At 38.8% G+C, this 22,133-nt stretch overlaps 1 protein-coding gene across 2 annotated transcripts; it reads right to left on the bottom strand.

The window, feature by feature from the left end:
• Window positions 1-6,851: 6,851 nt before the first annotated feature.
• On the bottom strand, window positions 6,852-11,270 carry LOC113528990 (keratin, type I cytoskeletal 50 kDa). 2 transcript variants are annotated; one of them, XM_026917894.3, is made up of 7 exons: window positions 10,723-11,270; window positions 9,689-9,771; window positions 9,297-9,453; window positions 8,439-8,600; window positions 8,223-8,348; window positions 7,226-7,449; window positions 6,852-7,055 (listed from the first exon to the last, which is right to left on the bottom strand). In XM_026917894.3, exons 1-7 carry the CDS (start codon window positions 11,191-11,193, stop codon window positions 6,947-6,949), a joined length of 1,332 nt encoding a protein of 443 aa, XP_026773695.1. In that variant the 5' UTR covers window positions 11,194-11,270; the 3' UTR covers window positions 6,852-6,946. The 2 variants fall into 2 exon arrangements, with proteins under 2 accessions (XP_026773695.1, XP_026773694.1); XM_026917893.3 differs by having other exon boundaries at window positions 6,852-7,058; window positions 10,723-11,269.
• Window positions 11,271-22,133: the final 10,863 nt, after the last annotated feature.

Raw genomic sequence — 22,133 nt, 5'->3', positions numbered from 1 at the left:
TAAACTCGAACTCTGGGTGTAAATGAACACTAGAGCATGTGACTCGGCTCCACAGCGGTGCTACGTATGTTTAGTTTTTAAACTCCATTACACAAATAAAAAGTGTAGGATGCGGTGAATTTGAATGCAGAGTGTCAGGTGGAAGAGAGCTGAATAACTTCACACACACACACACACACACACACACACAGAGCGAGTGTATCCGGTTCTGCGTGTTTAACTGTTTTCTGTGTAGTGAGCACTGACATGGCCACCGGGCGACTCGCCTCACCCTCACACACACACACACACTCACACTCAGAGCTGTGCAGATTCTCTCAGACTGAAGACTTACATCCAAATAAAGACATAATGTGGGAGTTTTGAGTGCAAGCGTTAATCAGAAACATGTACATTCCATCGGTGAGTATTTTATTACCTGGATAAAATGAAGTGCAGGAACGTCTGTGAGATATATGCATGAATTTCCTGTTGGAAAACTTTATTTATTGACAAATCAAAGCATATATGAGTGGTAGCTGTAACAATTCAATTTTATTTGTATAGCTCTTTTAACATTGGACATCGTCACAAAGCAGCTTTACAGAAATAAATACATTCAGGATATAAATTTATCCCTAATGAGCAGTGGTGAGGAAAAACTCCCTGAGACGATGTGAGGAAGAAACCTTGAGAGGAACCAGACTGAAAAAAGAATTCGCTGCAGACTCACAACATGGCCGAAACAGACTCCATTTTCTATCAGCCGCATTCATGTACATGATTTCTAATTACACACACCACATCATAATCTCTCACACTCCTATAAATAACCCGGACTCTCACACAGGCGCGTTCTGAGATGATTTCAAGCTGCTTTGATTCTGTGGTGGTTTCTTGTCTGCTTTTTTGTTGATCTTTGACCCTGGTGTTTTTATTAGGGTTTGGAATTGTGTTTTGGATGATCTGTCTGATAATAATAAGTTAATAATTACTAACCTGCACTTGCTTCCGTCTCTGCCACCTGACACAATTTATCATTCATTTCAACTGTTACTTCTTAAATTTATGCATCGATTCAAAACGTTGGATCATTACACCCTTTATATATAGTAATTACCACACACACACACACACGCACACACACACACACACACACACACACACACACACACAGACTGATAAACATTTCTGCAGAATTTCTCAGTCAGGTGTTTGAGTATCTCCTAATCATGAACAGCGTGATATCAACACGCACACACACGCACACACACGCGCGCACACACACACACACACACATGCACACACACACACACACACACACACACATGCACACACACGCACACACACGGGCACACACACACACATGCACGCACACACACTTCTCACATTTCACACCACAGTGTGCAGGATATAAATAAATATTAAACATTAGTACTGAATATAATAAGTAAAATAAATAAATTCCACAGAAACAGATTCTTTAATGTTTCTACACACAGCCCCGCCCTAAACCCTACAGCCCCGCCCCAAACCCTACAGACCCGCCCCAAACCCTACAGCCCCGCCCCAAACTCTACAGCCCCGCCCTAAACTCTACAGCCCCGCCCTAAACCCTACAGCCCCGCCCCAAACCCTACAGTCCCGCCCCAAACCCTACGACCCCGCCCTAGAACCTACGACCCCGAGCTAAACCCTACGACCCCGCCCTAAACCCTACGACCCCGCCCTAAACCCTACGGCCCCGCCCTAAACCCTACGACCCCGCCCTAAACCCTACGACCCCGCCCTAAACCCTACGGCCCCGCCCTAAACCCTACAGCCCTGACCTAGACCCTATAGAGCATTTTTTCAATGCAGTGGAGAAGAAATGAGCAGATTGTTGATGCTCTGTTGTGGATGAACTGAAAGTCTTGTTGGTTGGAACTTGGAGGAAACTTCCACCGTAACTGCTACAGAATCTGGCTGATTTTAGGCCCAGACACTGTCAAGAAGTTCTGAGAAACAAAGGATGGCAAACTAACCACTAAAACACTGTAACTGTGATCTTTAATGAAGCCACTATTCAGTGTTCACTTATTTTTTTGTCTAATTTTGAACAATAAATCTATTATTTTTATATTTTTAAACATAATCTATTTCTTGGGAAATGTTTTGCTTGAAGAAGAAGAAGAAGCCTTTACTTGTCACATGCACATTAGAGTAAAGTGAAATTCTGTTCTTCGCTTATCCCAGCTTGTTAGGAATTGGGGGTCAGAGCGCAGGGTCAGTCGTGATACGGGCCCCTGGAGCTGAGAGAGTTAAGGGCCTTGCTCATGGGCCCCAGTGGCAGCTTGGTGGTGACCTTCTGATCAGAACCCAGAGCCTTTAACCGCTGAGGCACCACTGCCCAAAAGTGCAGTTTAAGTGTCTAAATACTTTTGGGGGCCACTGTAGAAGTATTAAAAAACATTTCACTACATTAAAAGCATTTCACTACATTACATCACATGTATGTAACATGTACGTGACAAATAAAGAACCTTGAGCCTTGAATCTTAATGAAACGAGTAAGAGTAAATAAAAATAGGAAATGATGAAAATATACAGTTAAAATGCCTTTATCTGGTTTTAATAAAAACTTATTTTAGAGTCACCTGTCTGATCTTAATCAGTGAATCTTTCACATACATACACCAGATTAACCTGTCACACAGAAGATAGCTGTGTGTGTGTGTGTGTGTGTGTGTGTGTGTGTGTGAGGACTGGGAGTGGCTCGTAAATCTTACACACATTTATATGGAATTTTGTCATGTGACTTCAGGCCATGTCCCAAACTCAGCGGCTTCAACAGAAAAGTCCCTAAAATTAAAAAATAAATAAAACCCTAAAATTAACAAAGCAGGTTAACTGCTTTGTACAAAAGGTCAGATTTTCCTCATGTCTAATCTCTTCTACTGAAGTGTGTGATCAGACGACACTCTGATGGATTTGATCTAAAATTGAACATAAGGTTTTGCACAAACGTGTGGAGTCCACGCCCGCTCGAGTCGCACTGTCATTAAAGCAAAAAGGGGACGAACCGAATACTAAGAAACTCTGAAATTCATGTAAATATTTCTTTAAAGATTCTACTTTCACTCAAGTCGTTTTCAATAATATAATTATAATTAGAAAATAATGCAAAATAGGAGCATTTTCACTTCTTTTTTGCATTATATTTTCCATCCATGCTCTCAGACTTATGGACCTCACACTGTGTATATTTCATTTAGCACTAGTTATTTATTTGTTTACTCATTTTTAAAAACTGTTTATTTATTCACTTATTTCATGACTATATTCCCTTGTGAACACGATGACCGCTGTGCGCTGCAGGAGCTCACTAGCGAGCACTTTTAGTTCCACAGCACCCCCCTGTGGAGAAACTCCATCCATCCTCAACAACCAGGTGTATAAATATTTCCTCTTTTACAGGATCTCAGTGTTTAATTAGTCTTTTCCTCTCATTAATGTTACTTATTAATCATTCGTCCACTGGAGCCCTAAATCCCACCCCATATTCCTTCACCAATCATAGTGCAGGTCCTCTAGTCATATCAATTTTAAAATATAATTGCAATCATCAGCTGCAGTTATACAGAAAGGAGTCTGGTCTTTATCTAATCTGACCAGTGTGGGTGAGTCCATGCCCTCAGTCTGTAAGCTCAGATCACTGTTCTTAGCTGACAGGAGTGGAACCTGATGAGATGACTTTTCAAGTCAAGTGGCTTTATTGTCATTTCAAACATATACAGCTGGTACAGTACACAGAAACAAAACAACGTTCCTCCAGGAACATGGTGCTACATAAAACAACACAGAAGTAACTAAAGACTACACAGATCTAACTAAAGACTACACAGATCTAACTAAAGACTACACAGATCTAACTAAAGACTACACAGATCTAACTAAAGACTACACAGAACTAGCTACACAGGACCACATGAAGTGCACGTGTGCAAACAGAGCAAGACAAGTACAGGTTTCCTAAAGCAGGACAATAGGCACAGTAATGAACAGTGCAGCGCCGACTAGTACACAGTCATACAGAGGTTCTTTCCCAGACTTTGTAGAAAGTAGAGACGCTGCTGGGTTTTATTAGCTATGGAGCTGGTGTTGATAGACCAGCTGAGGTTCTCTGCCATGTGAACACCAAGGAATTTGGTGCTCTAGACAATCTCCACGGAGGAACCGTCAATGTTCAGTGGAGAGTGGTTGCTATGTGCTCTCCTGAAGCCAACAGCCATCTCTTTTGTTTTGTCCACGCTCAGAGACTTGTTGGCTGTGCACCAGTCCGTTAGCCGCTGCACCTCCTCTCTGTATGCTGACTCGTCGTTCTTGCTGATGAAACCCAACTTGGTATGATTCAAGCTGTGCATTTCTGCACATTCGTGAGTCAGCAGAGTGAACAGCAGTGGACTGATCATACAGCCCTGTGGGGCCCCTGTGCTCAGTGTGGTGGTGGTGTTGGTGGTGGTGTTGGTGTTGGAGGTGTTGGACTCCCAGTCAGGAAGTCCAGGATCCAGTTGCAGAGGGAGGTGTTCAGGCCCAGCAGCCTGAACGAGCCTCTCGAAGCACTTCATGATGGGTGTGAGTGCAGTGATACATATATATGAAAAGTATCATATTAACAACAATGAATGATCAGAAGTTTTTTATTTCACAGCAAATATTCAGTTTTAGCTTTTTAGTTTCATTGCCTTTACCATAAAATGACAAATAAATCGTTTGGTAGAGAATGTTTTTAGAAAATTATTTGACCCTCATTAGACTGTTCAGTAAGACCTCTGAAACTATAATATGTCTATAATAGTTAATGAGTGTTAAAGGGTTAACTATTGAGTCATATTCTGTATCTAGCTGATGGAAGCCAAGTCCTCCAATGAGACACTCTTTCAGAAGATGAACCTGATCATTACAGAGAGATTCTCAATATTACACCTCTCTCCATGTCATTTTTCATATCCTGTGATGTATATTTTGCATTCTCAGAAATGTGTTTTGTTATTGCTGCCAATTCTTTGGACAATCTAAGCTCATGATCCACTTTATTAGGAACACCAGTATCCCTGCAATTATCAATGCAATTATCAGCCAACCATGTGGCTTCAGCACAATGTATAACATCATGCAGACTCAGGTCAAGAGCTTCAGTTAAAGTTCACATCAAACATCAGAATCTCAAAAAAAAAATCTCAGTGATCTCAGTGACTTTGACCGTGGCATGGATGTTGGTTTGAGGATTTCAGAAACTGTGATTGAGAGGAAGCAGGTGGAAACACCTTGTTGGTGAGAGGGTCAGAGGAGAACGACCATGGTGAGCAGAAAAGCATCTCAGAATGCACAACATATTGAACCTTGAGATGGATGGGCTACAACAGCAGAAGACCACATCAGGTTCCACTCCTGTCAGCTAAGAACAGGAATCTGAGGCTACAGTGGACACAGACTCACCCAAACTGGACAGAAGAAGATTGGAAATATGTCTCCTGGTCTTTATCCAATCTTCAGCAGGGTTCTGACCATTCTGATGTTTGTATCTGTATCCCTATATCTGCATGGCTGATTGGATAACACATGCATGGATGAGCACATGTACATACAGTCCCCTCTGAAAGTACTGGAACAGCAAGACCAGTTCTATTGTTATTGCTATACAAGATACACTGAAGACATTTGGGTTTGAGATCAGAAGATGAATATGAGACGATAGATCAGAATTCCAGCTTTCATTTCCTGATATTTACATCTAGACGTGTTAAACAACTCAGAACATGGCACATTTTGTTTGAACCCACCCTTTTTTCAAATGATCAAAAATATTGGAACATGTGACTGACAGGTATTTCTTGTTGCCCAGGTGTGTCCTGTTATATTGATTGTTTAAACAATTAATAGCTCTGAAGGTGCCATGTTCTACGTTGTTTAACACATTTAGATGTAAATATCAGGAAATGAAAGCTGAAATTCTCAAACCCTTTTTGATCTGTGCTGTAACTCCACCGTTCACCCATTTTGGATATAAATTCATTATGTTAGACAGCTGAAGAACAGTAACTTTTTCAGTGTCTGAATATTCATGGACTTGACTGTATATATAGAGGATTTCAATGAAAATGGCATTAGCAGCCTACAGATGATCGGGGCAATGTTTCAGTGTTTTACAGTGGAGAAGCTGCTAATTACTTACATGTCTGAATATCCAGAGATATTTAATATAACCTTAAAGACATCAAACCTGTTTTTGTCCAAGTTAAAGCCCTGAAATCAGTTTTAACGGCTCTGTAGCTCTCAGAGCTCTTGGGTCTCATGCAATCATTTTCTTGTCCTCCATGTTTTCTCCCATCTTCTCCAAAAGATGACCAATGCCTTTCTTTTTTTTTTCATTCGGGATTTAGTTACATGCTGAATTTGGAAACATGGAGAATACGCCAGCTCTGTGAATGATCTGTGTTTTCAAACTCATGATTCATTTCATGCATAACTTTCACTTTTTATATTTTGTATTTTATAACATTCCTATCTCATTATGTCTTTTTTTCGTAATCATAACACCTTCTCATTGCCTCTTTTTTCCTCCACTCTTTCTTTCTATCACTCTCACTTTCTATCCTCCCATTTACTTTAACTAATACTTTGAATAATTAATTTTTTATCCTGCCTACAGCCTTAAAATTAGACCTTATCTAAGTTCATGCCATTCTGCTTTATGACTAATTTAACGTTTAGCCTGGACACCAGTGTCTCTGCTTCATCACGGCTAATCCAAACCGGTTTTTTCCCTTTGATATGTAGAATTGTGAAATTGGTGAGCTATTGTTGTGAATAAACCACGTGACACAAACACACATGTTTAAGACTGAACACTTTATTGATGTTTTAGCATTGTCATAATTCATGTTTCTTGGAGGATGTTTGTGTTCTTCTCATTCGCGATGTTTCCTTACAGTTTATTTGTGACGGATTTGGAAGTGGAGCTGACGACTTTGCCGTCCACCACCTCCTCCACCACCGTCACCACATGGCGCTTGGTGGCGATGCTGGAGCTGGAGCTGCTGCACACACACATAAAATACACACTTTTCAGTGCACTTTACTCTTACTGCACATTTTAATCTGGTTAGCTAACTAGCCAGTTTACAAAGTAATCTACCTAGCAGTGCGTCTTTTACAGACGGAAAGTGAAAAAATGGAAAGTGGAAAGTGTGTAAACTGTGCTCACCTTCCGACACTTTCTCCATCCAGCAGTCTCCTGTACTCGGCGATCTCCAGCTCCAGTCTGGTCTTGATGTCCAGCAGCATCTGATACTCCTGAGCCTGACGCTCCAGATCAGCGCGAAGCTGCACCAGCTGCTCCTCCAGATTCATCACCTGCTGCTGGTAGCCTGCTAGCATGGATGCGTAGCGTGCCTGTGTGTCTGCTAGCGTGTGTTCCAGCGACGCTTTCTGCAGACAAGAATGTTGGGTTTAATAAACGAGTACTCAAAGCTGGTGATAATCAGTTATAATCTTGCTTAGCATTTCTTTAATAGTAATACTAGCTAGTTTTGTTTGACATTGCGACTAATGATAGCTAATTTTGTTTAGCATTGCTAATACTACTAGCTATTTTGCAATATACTAGCTAGTTTTATTAGAATTGCTTCAGTAGTGGTTATCTTTGCTACAATGAACCCATAATACCATTAATGCAAGCTATATTTGTTTAACATTGGAAGTATTGCTAGCTAGTTTTCTGTGATAGCAGCATTACCTGTGTGTCAATGTTAATAGTAATGTCTAGTAAGTGTTGCTACAGCTGTAATCTGGACTATCTTTGTTTAGCATAGTTAGTAATGTTAGCTAATATGCCAATACTTTTATTTAGAATTGCTTTTATATTAGTTAACGTTGCTATACTGATTATACTAGCTAGTTTTGTTTAACATTGCTAGTTGTGTAGCATAATACCAAAATGATCTTTATGTTAGCATTGCTACACTCAAAATATTAGCTTTTAAAAACATGGGTATAGCAGTAATGTGAGCTATCATTGTTTAACATTGCGAATAATGTTAGCTGTTTTGCAGTATGACCAATACGAGCTGGTTTTATTAGAGCTGTTCAAGAGTAGTAAATTTGCTAGCTAGTTTTGCAGTAATATCATCTATTTTTAGCATTGCTACAGTAGTAATGCTAGCTGATTGTCTAGAATATAAATGTAGAAATGTTTTCCTCACCATGCTGAGTTGTGACTGCAGCTCGATCTCCAGCCCCTGCAGCGTGCGCTTCACCTCTGTGAGTTCCGATCTGTTGGTCTGGAGCGTTTCCGTGCTGACGGCGACTTCTTTGTTCAGCGCCTCGCTCTGGGAGACAAAACGTTCATGCCAGGGTTTAACAACACAAGTCTGAAGTCGTAGCATGGTTTAAACACGTGCACAAGGAATTTTTTTTACCTTGGTCTGGAACCAAGCTTCGAGATCTCTGCGGTTTTTAGCGGCGACGGCTTCATAGTGCTCGCGGATTTCAGCCAGAACTTTGTTGAGGTCTTCCTGTGGTTTGGCATCGACTTCCACGTGGACTTGACCGCTCATCTGAGACCGTGCAGCGATGAGGTCCTGCGGAGAAAACAAGGGTTGTGGTAAGGGACGAGGGTGTAACAGAAAGACCTGAAATAGTTTTCGCACTAATATTACGCTTTATTGTTATTATTTACAATGTGATATCGTTTAGACCAATTTCTATCATCCATATTTACAGCAGTTGCGTCGGACTCAAATCATTAAATACATTACGGCAAATCAATGAGACTATTAAATATGTAGCCTAGCTAGCTATCTAGCCCTTATTAAGCGTGGTTTGTCCTGTATAGCTAGATTATTAGCATTTGTTAGATTAGCTTGTGAAATTGGTGTCTGTGCATTGCCAGAGCACATGTTAAAAAAAATTCAAAATTATAGAAAAAATATTAAAGAAATGAAAAGTAAAGCTAGGTTGAGGCTTGCAACTTTTGCTGGCTAACACAAGCCACATAGCAGAAACTAATCTCGGAATTTTGTACAAAAAAAAAAACATAAAAACATTTAGCCTATACCTCAGTTGCTAGTTTGCTAGCTATCCATGTTTACATTCCACAAATTTCCACACTATAACTATATGACTTGTGTCACTTGTGAAGTGATGTGATGTCACTTCCTGGCTGAGGAGACCAAATTTATGGAGCACAGCTAACAGGGTGAAATAGGTACAACCACCAGAAATGTTGTGCTAGTTCTGTGGTGATGAGTAGATAACTATGTTACTCCATCACACACCTCTTCGTGGTTCTTCTTGAGGAAGACCAGCTCCTCCTTCAGACCCTCAATCTGCATCTCCAGATCTGATCTGGCCAACGTCAGCTCGTCCAGGACTCTCCTCAGCCCGGCGATGTCAGCCTCCACCGACTGCCTCATGGCCAGCTCGTTCTCATACCTGAAACAATGGAAAACATTTCATATACACCACTATCACATTAAACCCAAACCAAATTAGCAAAACCGAGGTCAATATCCTTAACTATGCAATTATTAATTGCTAAAAAGCTTAGTTATTTATTGTGATTGACATTCCTTCCGTAATTACACAAAATCACTCTCATTACACTGAAGTATGGATTAATTGCTTAATTGTTTTGTTATTTTGTGTTATTTTATCGAAGGGAACATACTTGACTCTGAAGTCATCAGCAGCGAGCTTGGCGTTGTCAATGCTGAGGTAAATGCCTCCATTGATGCGTGTGGCATTCTGGATCTACGAGATATAAATGAACACATCAAAGTCGATAAATAGATAAATAAAAGTAAACAGGAAGCTGTGAAGGGGAAGTCTGAATCTCTGGTGTAATTTCTAACACACTGTGGCAGTGGTGTGTTTTTTGTTATTCTGAATGGCGGGTGTGGTCCTGTGTGTGCGTGTGTGTGTTTTCTGTGTGTGTGTGCCTTAGGGTGTGTGTGTGTGTGTGTGTGTGTGTGTGTGTGTGTGTGCCTTAGGGTGTTCCATTCACTGATACAAAAACAGTGAAAGTGTGTTCCTGCTTTTATTCCACTCCTTTCTTTGTCTGAGCCGTAATACACAGAAATGATAATGGGTGACACACCTTAAAACCCCGCCCCTTCACCCTGACCCCTAACTCAAAGAGGAAAGCGATACTGAGGGAGTGAGGGCCCTAACTTAGTGAGGAATAAGACACTGAAGGTCCTACCTTAGTGAGAAAGGACATAGTGATGTCCTAACCCTGCATTTACACTAACCACTTAGCCAAGCTGATAGTCCAAGGTGATAGTGAGGGAGTTGTGGGGCTTTCTTCAGTGAGGAAGTAAGTAAGAGAAGGTCATACCATCGTTAGGAAGGATGTAATGAAAATTGAGGAACTGAGGGCTCTACCAGTGTAAGATAGGGATAGTGAAGAACTAAGGGTCCTATCCTGAAGAGAAGGTCTTAGTGAAGACCTGAGGGTTAAGAACTGAGGGTCCTATCCTGAAGAGATGGTCTTAGTGAAGAACTGAGGGTTCTACCAAGGTAAGATGGGGATAGTAAAGAACTGAGGGTCCTATCCTGAAGAGAAGGTCTTAGTGAAGACCTGAGGGTTCTACCCTGATGAGATGAGGATAGAGCTCTACCTTAGCTAGACAAAGAAGGTAGTCAGTGAGTGAAGGCCCTACCATAGTGAGGAAGTGTATAATGAGTGAGGTAAGGCCCTACCTTGTCCTGCAGGTCACTGATGGTGGCAAAGTAAGCAGAGTAGTCTCGGGCCTTGGGTGAGGTCTTGCTCTCAAGGAACTGACGGATCTTGAGCTCCAGATCGGCGTTGGCCTTCTCCAGTGAGCGCACCTTATCCAGGTAGGAGGCCAGACGCTCATTCAGGTTCTGCATCGTCAGCTTCTCACTGGCTGAGACATCAACGGCATCACTGAGGTTGAAACCGCCCCCGGCTCCTCCAAAGCCTGCACCAAAACCGCTGCCTGCTCCAAAGCCACCACCTGCCGCGAAGCCACCTCCAACTGCAGAGCCGAGGAGCGCGGGGCCACCTGAGACACGTACACCATACCTACCGGCGCCTCCGTAAACGCTCAGGGCTCTCCCACTACTCACGCGGCCACCACCTACGGAACGCAGGGAACCACTGGATCCTCCTGAGGAGAAGCTGGTGTGAGAGGAGACAATGGATGCCATGGTGACGGTGCAGTGGAGTCTAACTCAGCAACAAGCACGAGAGGAATCAAGTGATGAGCGAGTGAGGAGATGAAGAACAGACACCTTTTTATTCAGTATGGAATGAGGGAGGGAGCAAGGGAACAGGAGGAGGGAGGGATTACATAAGATCACATAATGTACTGGATTTGACCTACACCCACTCCTCAAGGCAAATGCACACACACACACACACACACACACACACGGATAATTACAGTCTCTTGTACTTTACATTTCTGCACATTTTTCTTAAAAAGGCTGGTGACCAAGCCCCTTAAACATGAACAAACACGCACACACACGTGCGCACACACACACACACACACACAGAAGTTTCCACACCTACTGAAAGCAATAATAGAAAAGATTTAAGATGACACTCCCTCTACTGCACTCACTGAGTTACATAATATACATAAATATAACTATATAATATTATTTGGTGTAATTTGTATACTTGGTTTTATTGTTTTATAATTTTTTTTAAATTTGCTTTGCATGTGAGCTAGTTTCACTGCTCAAGGCAAATAAATTCATGCACACACACACACACACACACATTTCTAAACCACACCCAGTGAACACCAGGTTTAAAATGTCAGTAAAGTGTCATGTTAGTAGTTTTAGTGCTCTAACTTTAAATGTGTGTGTGACATAAAATCACTTATTATAACTTCTGTACTTGATGAAGTGAAGAGTTCATCATTATTATGTATGTAGTTTTACAGTTTATCACACACACACACACACACACACACACACACACACACACACTTTCTCACTCTCTCATTTTTATTTATTTAATATTTATATTTTTATAATATTTTCACTGCGTATTACTGTTGCTCAATAATGCAAACACTAACTTTAACCTAATTATCAGGAAAAACAAAATATAAATAACAAACAAGAATGCCTTTTAGGTAAATAAATAAAAAAATGAATGAACGAATGAATGAATGAAATTGAATTAAAATAAGAAAAAATTAAATTAATTACAGTGTAGGATTTGTTTCTATAACACACATGAAAAATAAATACAGATATACATGACAATAAAACATTCATGATCCCCCTCCAAACACACACACTCTCTCCCTCACACACACACACACACACACACGCACACACACACACACACACCGGTATGGGCTCCAGGTGACACACCCACAGAATACGACAATGAAGATGCAGTAGAAAATAAAAGAAAAGAAAAGAGCTGAAATGTCTTGTCTGATATCTGAAGTCTTCACTGACTGTTAATAACGTTTATAACTGTTTATAACACGCAGCATGTACAGTGTGTTTATAAATATACAATACTGTACAGAGGCCATTACTGTAATTCTGTAAATATGAAGATAATCACTACACTGAGCAGTAAACAGTAAAATAACAATAAACGAATGAAGTGAAATCACAGTTTGGGTTTGAAGCTGAATAAACTCTCAGTCTGTTCCACGCTCCTGTGAGAACCTCCTGCAGTTCTCCTGCCTCTGCATGCTGCATCTCACACAACCTCCATCATGCTTTACTCACAAACCTGATCCATCACGCAGACACGATCCTGCACCCTGAGTCTCTGCAGAGAACGTCTAATAAACCTCCTCACAGCCTGCAGACCGAGTCACAGCGTCAGGGTTCTCCACTGGCTTAGCTTTAAACAGCTGTGTGTGTGTGTGTGTGTGTGTGTGTGTGTGTGTGTTTCTGCAGACCAGAAGCAAACCTTTCCTTTAAAGTGGAACCTTTTGCTTGGTGGAACCTTAAAACAGAACCATTTTAAGATGTGAAGAACCCTTAATTTTGCAATAAACCCTCGAGGAATCTTTATTCCTAAGAGAGTATAGTATATGTTTTGTGAAAATTACTATTATTATTATTATTGTTGTTGTTGTTGTTGTTGTTTCTGTTCAATTAAATAATAAGACATTGTTTTTATTGTTAATTATTATATTGTATTATATCATTAATTATCATATTTCATTATTTATTATTAATCATGAATATTAGTTTCCATTAATATTATTACTGATTATTAAATTAATTTAATATTTTTAGGAGCTGTATAGTTGTAGAGTTTTATTTTGTCTGATGTTTTCATCTTGCAGGCGAAATGAACACACACACACACACACACACACACTCACACACACGCACACACACACTCTAATAAATGTTTATTTCTTTAACACAGTCTGTATTGTTTTATTTTTATATATAATAGAGTTTCTCCCAGTCCTAAAGGCAAATACATGCATGAACAAGCACAAAGACACACTCACACACTCACACACACACACTCACACACACTCACACACTCACACACACACTCACACTCACACACTCACACTCACACACACACTCACACACACACACACACACACACACACAGGTGCAGGTGACACGCCCGCTGTTGAACATGATAATAAATAACCAGAAAAGTTCAGAAATGAGTCACAGACGTGAAGTTTATTTAAAACTTTACGAGATTAACTCATGAAAAATAAAAGTGCTGTAGATATGATTTCCATCATTTGCATAGTTTTTACAATATTTAAGTTTTATTCCACATATCATCTTTATATATACACATATATACATATTTATATTTATATAAACACCTGCTCATTTGTGTAATTATCCAATCAGCCACTCATGTCACAGCGGTGCAGTGTATAAATCATGCAGATACAGGTCAGAAGCTTCAGGTGATGTTGGAGTATTTCAGAAACTGCTGATCTGAGATCTTCACACACAGCAATCTCGAGACTGTAGCTTAAATAACCACTCTTTACATCCATGGTGAGCAGAAAAGCAAGAAGTCAAAAGCAGAAGACCACATCAGACACACACGCACCCACACTGGACAGGTGAAGATCAGAAAAAACATCTCCTGTACTGAGCAGAAGTCAGAGTCCATCATTTTATTTCTAAATCAAATAGCCGTTCAGGGCTTAGTGTTAATTATCTGGTTATAAACAGTAATGATGGAAAAACGTTCAGTACAGCGGCCTAGCGAGAGGTTCTGTTCTGTCTTCCTCCAGCCTTTTATCAAAAAGCCAAGTCTACACCCATCTGTTCTTTATACTTTTAAACCAATTTCTAAACCTTTTACCTTAAACATTTATTAAAAGTTGTTTTTCAGCAATCACCAGTGGTGCACTTCCTGGCTCCATCCTGGACCCTGCGGTCTTCTCTTTGTGCATGCGGCCCCTTTTTCCTTACGCTGATGACTCCCAGTTTTATCTCCCAGTGAAACCTGGTGAAAATGTCAGGCAGAAGTCATCGAATTTGATCATCCAGGCTTCACGACAACTGTCGCTGACAGTGTGGGTCCTGGTCAAATCTGATGAGCAGCTAAACTCAGCTGTGAGAGGAAGCTTTCTGCAGCAGAGATCTTTCACCAAATTAAAATATTCCTTTAAAATATTCCTCATTTAAAGATCTGGAGACTGATATTCACGCGTTCTTTCCTCTCGAATTGATTACTGCAGTTCCCTCTACATGGGAAGTCAACCCTGAGGGGCTCTACACAACTCTACACAACTCTACACAACTCTACATCTTCAGCTCGGCTTCTGATCGGCGCCAGAACGAGGGAACGCATCTCTCCTGTCTTCATTGGCTGCCAGTCAAATACAGAAGAGAGTTCAAGGTTTTCTTATTTGTATTTAAAGTTAGAAGTTTAGAGTTATATCTCTGACCTCCTCTGTCTTCAAAATACCTTCGGAGCTTTGAGATCTTTGAGCTTTGAGATCTTTGAGCTTTGAGATCTTTGAGCTTTGAGTCTGTGCAGCTACCTTCAGCTGTTCCTCAGACTCGGAAGACGTTCTCTGAGATCCGAGACAGTTTCCCGTTTTTCATAAACACATCCCCAATATAGACATTTTTAAATCCGATCCAAAAACGTTTATTTTCTCGAGCATTTGAAGGTCTTTAAGATCAGCAGGATCAGGTCTTCTGTTCCTGTCTTTTATCTGTCGTTTTGTCTTTCATGTTTTATTTCTCTTTTGATTTATTGCTTTAGCAGTAATTTATTGTTATTCTTTTATTTTACATCTTTTTAAAATCTCATTTTAGTTGTCTTTTATTTCATTGTTTAGATTGTTTAGAATTAGCCCAGATGATGTACGGCACTTTTAAATGTGTGCTATAAATGAAGGTGAGTGTGTGTGATGTATAAACACATACATGACCAAGTAATAAACCGCATGATTTTATAGATTTATTCATCTGACACACAGTGTGTGTGTGTGTGCACGCGTGCGCGTGTGTGTGAGCGCGAGTGTGTGTGTGCGTGTGCGTGCGCGCGTGTGTGTGAGAAAACAGCCTGCAGTAAAATTCCACACTCAATCTCACTTTGTCCTTCTTTCATTCATTCTTTTTTTCTTCTTCGTGTCTCATCATGTTGTTTGTTCGACGTGTCACGACTTCACAGCGCACTTCAGCTTTCACAAAGCAGGTCACTCTGAGTACAGTACACTTTATTTATTAAAGAACAACAAACACTATATGTCCAAAAGTATGTGCACCCTGACCATCACACCCATATGTGCTTGTTGAACGTCTCATTCCAGATTTATTCCCGTGTGTTTGCTGTTATAATGAGCTCCACTCTTCTGGGAAGCTTTCCACTAGATGTTGGAGCGTGGCTGTGGGGATTTGTGTTCATTCAGCTACAAGAGCATTAGTGAGGTCAGGCGCTGATGTTGGGATGTCGAGGAGGTCTGGGGTTCAGTCGGTGTTCCAGTTCATCCCAAAGGTGTTCAGTGGGGTTGAGGTGAGGGCTCTGTGCAGGACACTTGAGTTCTTCCACTCCAACCTTCACACACCATGTCTTCATGGAGCTCGCTTTGTGCACAGGGGCATCGTCATGCTGGAACAGGTTTGGGCCTTGTTACAGGGCTCGGTGCGTGGAGTGGGCAGAGGTGAAGTATAAGGCCCGTTTGTCCCTGAAAGGATGATATCTCGTTAAGGGAACCAAGTGCGAGAGCGGGGCGGAACGAGGAAGTGCACGCTGGCTGCCAAACAGCTCAACCAAAACCAAACGCCTTAGCCAAAGCGCAAACCAAGTCATTTTGTAGTATAGTTATAGGAGCAGTAGTATAGTTATAGGAGCAGTAGTATAGTTATAGGAGCAGTAGTATAGTTATAGGAGCAGTAGCAGTATAGTTATAGGAGCAGTAGTAGTATAGTTATAGTAGTAGTAGTAGTATAGTTATAGGAGCAGTATAGTTATAGGAGCAGTAGTAGTATAGTTATAGTAGTAGTAGTAGTATAGTTATAGGAGCAGTAGTATAGTTATAGGAGCAGTAGCAGTATAGTTATAGGAGCAGTAGTATAGTTATAGGAGCAGTAGTAGTATAGTTATAGTAGTAGTAGTAGTATAGTTATAGTAGTAGTAGTAGTATAGTTATAGGAGCAGTATAGTTATAGGAGCAGTAGTAGTATAGTTATAGTAGTAGTAGTAGTATAGTTATAGGAGCAGTAGTAGTATAGTTATAGTAGTAGTAGTATAGTTATAGTAGTAGTATAGTTATAGGAGCAGTAGTATAGTTATAGGAGCAGTAATAGTATAGTTATAGTAGTAGTATAGTTATAGGAGCAGTAGTAGTATAGTTATAGTAGCAGTAGTAGTAAAGTTATAGGAGCAGTAGTAGTATAGTTATAGTAGTAGTATAGTTATAGGAGTAGTAGTAGTATAGTTATAGTAGTAGTATAGTTTTAGGAGTAGTAGTAGTATAGTTATAGGAGCAGTAGTAGTATAGTTATAGGAGCAGTAGTAGTATAGTTATAGGAGTAGTAGTAGTATAGTTATAGTAGTAGTATAGTTTTAGGAGTAGTAGTAGTATAGTTATAGGAGCAGTAGTATAGTTATAGGAGCAGTAGCAGTATAGTTATAGGAGCAGTAGTAGTATAGTTATAGTAGTAGTAGTAGTATAGTTATAGGAGCAGTAGTATAGTTATAGGAGCAGTAGCAGTATAGTTATAGGAGCAGTAGTATAGTTATAGGAGCAGTAGTAGTATAGTTATAGTAGTAGTAGTAGTATAGTTATAGTAGTAGTAGTAGTATAGTTATAGGAGCAGTAGTAGTATAGTTATAGTAGTAGTAGTAGTATAGTTATAGTAGTAGTAGTAGTAGTATAGTTATAGGAGCAGTAGTAGTATAGTTATAGTAGTAGTAGTAGTATAGTTATAGTAGTAGTAGTAGTATAGTTATAGTAGTAGTATAGTTATAGTAGTAGTAGTATAGTTATAGTAGTAGTATAGTTATAGGAGCAGTAGTAGTATAGTTATAGTAGCAGTAGTAGTAAAGTTATAGGAGTAGTAGTAGTATAGTTATAGTAGTAGTATAGTTATAGGAGCAGTAGTATAGTTATAGGAGCAGTAGTAGTATAGTTATAGTAGTAGTAGTAGTATAGTTATAGTAGTAGTAGTAGTATAGTTATAGGAGCAGTATAGTTATAGGAGCAGTAGTATAGTTGTAGTAGTAGTATAGTTATAGGAGTAGTAGTAGTATAGTTATAGGAGCAGTAGTAGTATAGTTATAGTAGTAGTAGTAGTATAGTTATAGGAGCAGTATAGTTATAGGAGCAGTAGTAGTATAGTTATAGTAGTAGTAGTAGTATAGTTATAGGAGCAGTAGTAGTATAGTTATAGTAGTAGTAGTATAGTTATAGTAGTAGTATAGTTATAGGAGCAGTAGTATAGTTATAGGAGCAGTAGTAGTATAGTTATAGTAGCAGTAGTAGTAAAGTTATAGGAGCAGTAGTAGTATAGTTATAGTAGTAGTATAGTTATAGGAGTAGTAGTAGTATAGTTATAGTAGTATAGTTTTAGGAGTAGTAGTAGTATAGTTATAGGAGCAGTAGTAGTATAGTTATAGGAGCAGTAGTAGTATAGTTATAGGAGTAGTAGTAGTATAGTTATAGTAGTAGTATAGTTTTAGGAGTAGTAGTAGTATAGTTATAGGAGCAGTAGTAGTATAGTTATAGGAGCAGTAGTATAGTTATAGGAGCAGTAGTATAGTTATAGGAGCAGTAGTATAGTTATAGGAGCAGTAGCAGTATAGTTATAGGAGCAGTAGTAGTATAGTTATAGTAGTAGTAGTAGTATAGTTATAGGAGCAGTAGTATAGTTATAGGAGCAGTAGCAGTATAGTTATAGGAGCAGTAGTATAGTTATAGGAGCAGTAGTATAGTTATAGGAGCAGTAGTAGTATAGTTATAGTAGTAGTAGTAGTAGTATAGTTATAGTAGTAGTAGTAGTATAGTTATAGGAGCAGTAGTAGTATAGTTATAGTAGTAGTAGTAGTAGTATAGTTATAGGAGCAGTATAGTTATAGGAGCAGTAGTAGTATAGTTATAGTAGTAGTAGTAGTATAGTTATAGTAGTAGTAGTAGTATAGTTATAGTAGTAGTATAGTTATAGTAGTAGTAGTATAGTTATAGTAGTAGTATAGTTATAGGAGCAGTAGTAGTATAGTTATAGTAGCAGTAGTAGTAAAGTTATAGGAGCAGTAGTAGTATAGTTATAGTAGTAGTATAGTTATAGGAGCAGTAGTATAGTTATAGGAGCAGTAATAGTATAGTTATAGTAGTAGTATAGTTATAGGAGTAGTAGTAGTATAGTTATAGTAGCAGTAGTAGTAAAGTTATAGGAGCAGTAGTATAGTTATAGGAGCAGTAGTAGTATAGTTATAGTAGTAGTATAGTTATAGGAGCAGTAGTAGTATAGTTATAGTAGCAGTAGTAGTAAAGTTATAGGAGCAGTAGTAGTATAGTTATAGTAGTAGTATAGTTATAGGAGCAGTAGTATAGTTATAGGAGCAGTAGTAGTATAGTTATAGTAGTAGTATAGTTATAGGAGCAGTAGTAGTATAGTTATAGTAGCAGTAGTAGTAAAGTTATAGGAGCAGTAGTAGTATAGTTATAGTAGTAGTATAGTTATAGGAGTAGTAGTAGTATAGTTATAGTAGTAGTATAGTTATAGGAGTAGTAGTAGTATAGTTATAGTAGCATTATAGTTATAGTAGTAGTAGTAGTAGTATAGTTATAGGAGCAGTAGTATAGTTATAGGAGCAGTAGTAGTATAGTTATAGTAGTAGTACTAGTATAGTTATAGTAGTAGTAGCAGTATAGTTATAGGAGCAGTAGTATAGTTATAGGAGCAGTAGCAGTATAGTTATAGGGGCAGTAGTAGTATAGTTATAGTAGTAGTAGTATAGTTAGAGGAGTAGTATTAGTATAGTTATAGTAGTAGTAGTAGTAGTATAGTTATAGTAGTAGTAGTATAGTTATAGGAGCAGTAGTAGTATAGTTATAGGAGCAGTAGTAGTATAGTTATAGGAGCAGTAGTAGTATAGTTACAGTAGTAGTAGCAGTATAGTTATAGGAGCAGTAGTAGTATAGTTATAGTAGTAGTAGTAGTATAGTTATAGGAGCAGTAGTATAGTTATAGGAGCAGTAGTAGTATAGTTACAGTAGTAGTAGCAGTATAGTTATAGGAGCAGTAGTAGTATAGTTACAGTAGTAGTAGCAGTATAGTTATAGCAGTAGTAGTAGTATAGTTATAGGAGCAGTAGTATAGTTATAGGAGCAGTAGTAGTATAGTTATAGTAGTAGTAGCAGTATAGTTATAGCAGTAGTAGTAGTAGTAGTATAGTTATAGGAGCAGTAGTAGTATAGTTACAGCGGTAGTATAGTTATAGGAGCAGTAGTAGTATAGTTATAGCAGTAGTAGCAGTATAGTTATAGTAGTAGGAGCAGTAGTAGTATAGTTATAGGAGCAGTAGTAGTATAGTTACAGCGGTAGTATAGTTATAGGAGCAGTAGTAGTATAGTTATAGGAGCAGTAGTAGTATAGTTATAGTAGTAGTAGCAGTATAGTTATAGTAGTAGGAGCAGTAGTAGTATAGTTATAGGAGCAGTAGTAGTATAGTTATAGGAGCAGTAGTAGTATAGTTATAGGAGCAGTAGTAGTATAGTTATAGGAGCAGTAGTAGTATAGTTTACACTGTTTACACTGTTTACACTACCTCAGCTGTAATATTTGCACTACTGTCACTTTATCACTTTCAACAGGACTGTGTACTGGTCGGCGTCGTAGTTATGTAGTACTGTCTGTTCTGTCTTGTGCTGTCTGCACATGTTTGCACTTGTGCACTTTACGTTTAATTTATGTCATTTATGTAGTCCCCGTAGTTCTGTGTTGTTCTGTGTTGTCTTATGTAGCACCTTGGTCCTGGAGAAATGTTGTTTTGTTTCACTGTGTACTTGTATATGGCTGAAATGACAATAAACTCCACTTGACTTGACTTGACTTGATAGTTATAGGAGCAGTAGTAGTATAGTTATAGTAGTAGTAGTAGTAGTATAGTTATAGGAGCAGTAGTAGTATAGTTATAATAGTAGTAGTAGTAGTATAGTTATAGGAGCAGTAGTAGTATAGTTATAGTAGTAGTAGTAGCAGTATAGTTATAGGAGCAGTAGTAGTATAGTTATAGTAGTAGTAGTAGTAGTATAGTTATAGGAGCAGTAGTATAGTTATAGGAGCAGTAGTAGTATAGTTACAGTAGTAGTAGCAGTATAGTTATAGTAGTAGTAGTAGTAGTAGTATAGTTATAGGAGCAGTAGTATAGTTATAGGAGCAGTAGTAGTATAGTTATAGTAGTAGTAGCAGTATAGTTATAGCAGTAGTAGTAGTAGTAGTATAGTTATAGGAGCAGTAGTAGTATAGTTATAGGAGCAGTAGTAGTATAGTTATAGTAGTAGTAGTAGCAGTATAGTTATAGGAGCAGTAGTAGTATAGTTATAGTAGTAGTAGTAGTAGTATAGTTATAGGAGCAGTAGTATAGTTATAGGAGCAGTAGTAGTATAGTTACAGTAGTAGTAGCAGTATAGTTATAGTAGTAGGAGCAGTAGTAGTATAGTTATAGTAGTAGTATAGTTATAGGAGCAGTAGTATAGTTATAGTAGTAGTATAGTTATAGGAGTAGTAGTAGTATAGTTATAGGAGCAGTAGTATAGTTATAGGAGCAGTAGTAGTATAGTTATAGCAGTAGTATAGTTATAGGAGTAGTAGTAGTATAGTTATAGGAGCAGTAGTAGTATAGTTATAGGAGCAGTAGTATAGTTATAGTAGTAGTATAGTTATAGGAGTAGTAGTAGTATAGTTATAGGAGTAGTAGTAGTATAGTTATAGGAGCAGTAGTATAGTTATAGGAGCAGTAGTATAGTTATAGTAGTAGTATAGTTATAGGAGCAGTAGTAGTATAGTTATAGTAGTAGTATAGTTATAGGAGCAGTAGTATAGTTATAGTAGTAGTAGTTATAGAAACAATAACGTATTAGAACAAGTGCATTAATAGAAAACCTGAGACTTGCAGCTGTACTACTGTCAGAGCTGCTGTTATAGTAAATTAATCAACACCTTCTGACCAATCACAGTCCAGAATGCAACAGCGCTGTGGTGTAGTTTTTGAACGCTGCTCCGTAGCGCTAGCCACCAAGCTGATTACAGGAGCAGTGCATGTGAGGGCCGTGGTGCTGATGTGACACGATGAGGGTCAGAAATGTGGGAGCTTCAGAACATTAGGCTCAACACAGAGTACCGCAGTGAGGCAGGAAACAACAACTCAAAATGGCCTTTTCCCTGGCCAAACTAAAAGGCACCAAATGATAACGGAACAAATCGTTCTCAACTTAAAGGACGAAAATCTTTATTTTGAAATCACGTTCTCTCTTTCTAACCTCGTCTTTAGTCTTACGTTCCTTTTCTTTCTTTTCCTTAATCTACTTTCTCTGTAATTCTGAACTCCCCTTATTCCCTTCCCTTAATGTTTTCTCTTTAATTCTTTCTTTTCCTTAGTACTTTTTCTTTCTTTCTTTCTTTCTTTCTTTCTTTAAATCATGAAAAAT

Source organism: Pangasianodon hypophthalmus, chromosome 23 (genome assembly GCF_027358585.1).
Source record: "Pangasianodon hypophthalmus isolate fPanHyp1 chromosome 23, fPanHyp1.pri, whole genome shotgun sequence".
Lineage (NCBI taxonomy): Eukaryota > Metazoa > Chordata > Actinopteri > Siluriformes > Pangasiidae > Pangasianodon > Pangasianodon hypophthalmus.
Note: the sequence above shows the minus strand (reverse complement) of the source record. Positions and strands in the feature narration are given on the sequence as shown.

Coding starts and splice junctions, on each gene's coding strand:
- LOC113528990 (XM_026917893.3), bottom strand. CDS start 11,193: ATGGCATCCATTGTCTCCTCTCACACCAGCTTCTCCTCAGGAGGATCC. Junction 9,772..10,722: donor TCAGTGACCTGCAGGACAAG/GTAGGGCCTTAC, acceptor TATATCTCGTAG/ATCCAGAATGCCACACGCAT. Junction 7,059..7,225: donor GATGGAGAAAGTGTCGGAAG/GTGAGCACAGTT, acceptor GTGTGTGTGCAG/CAGCTCCAGCTCCAGCATCG.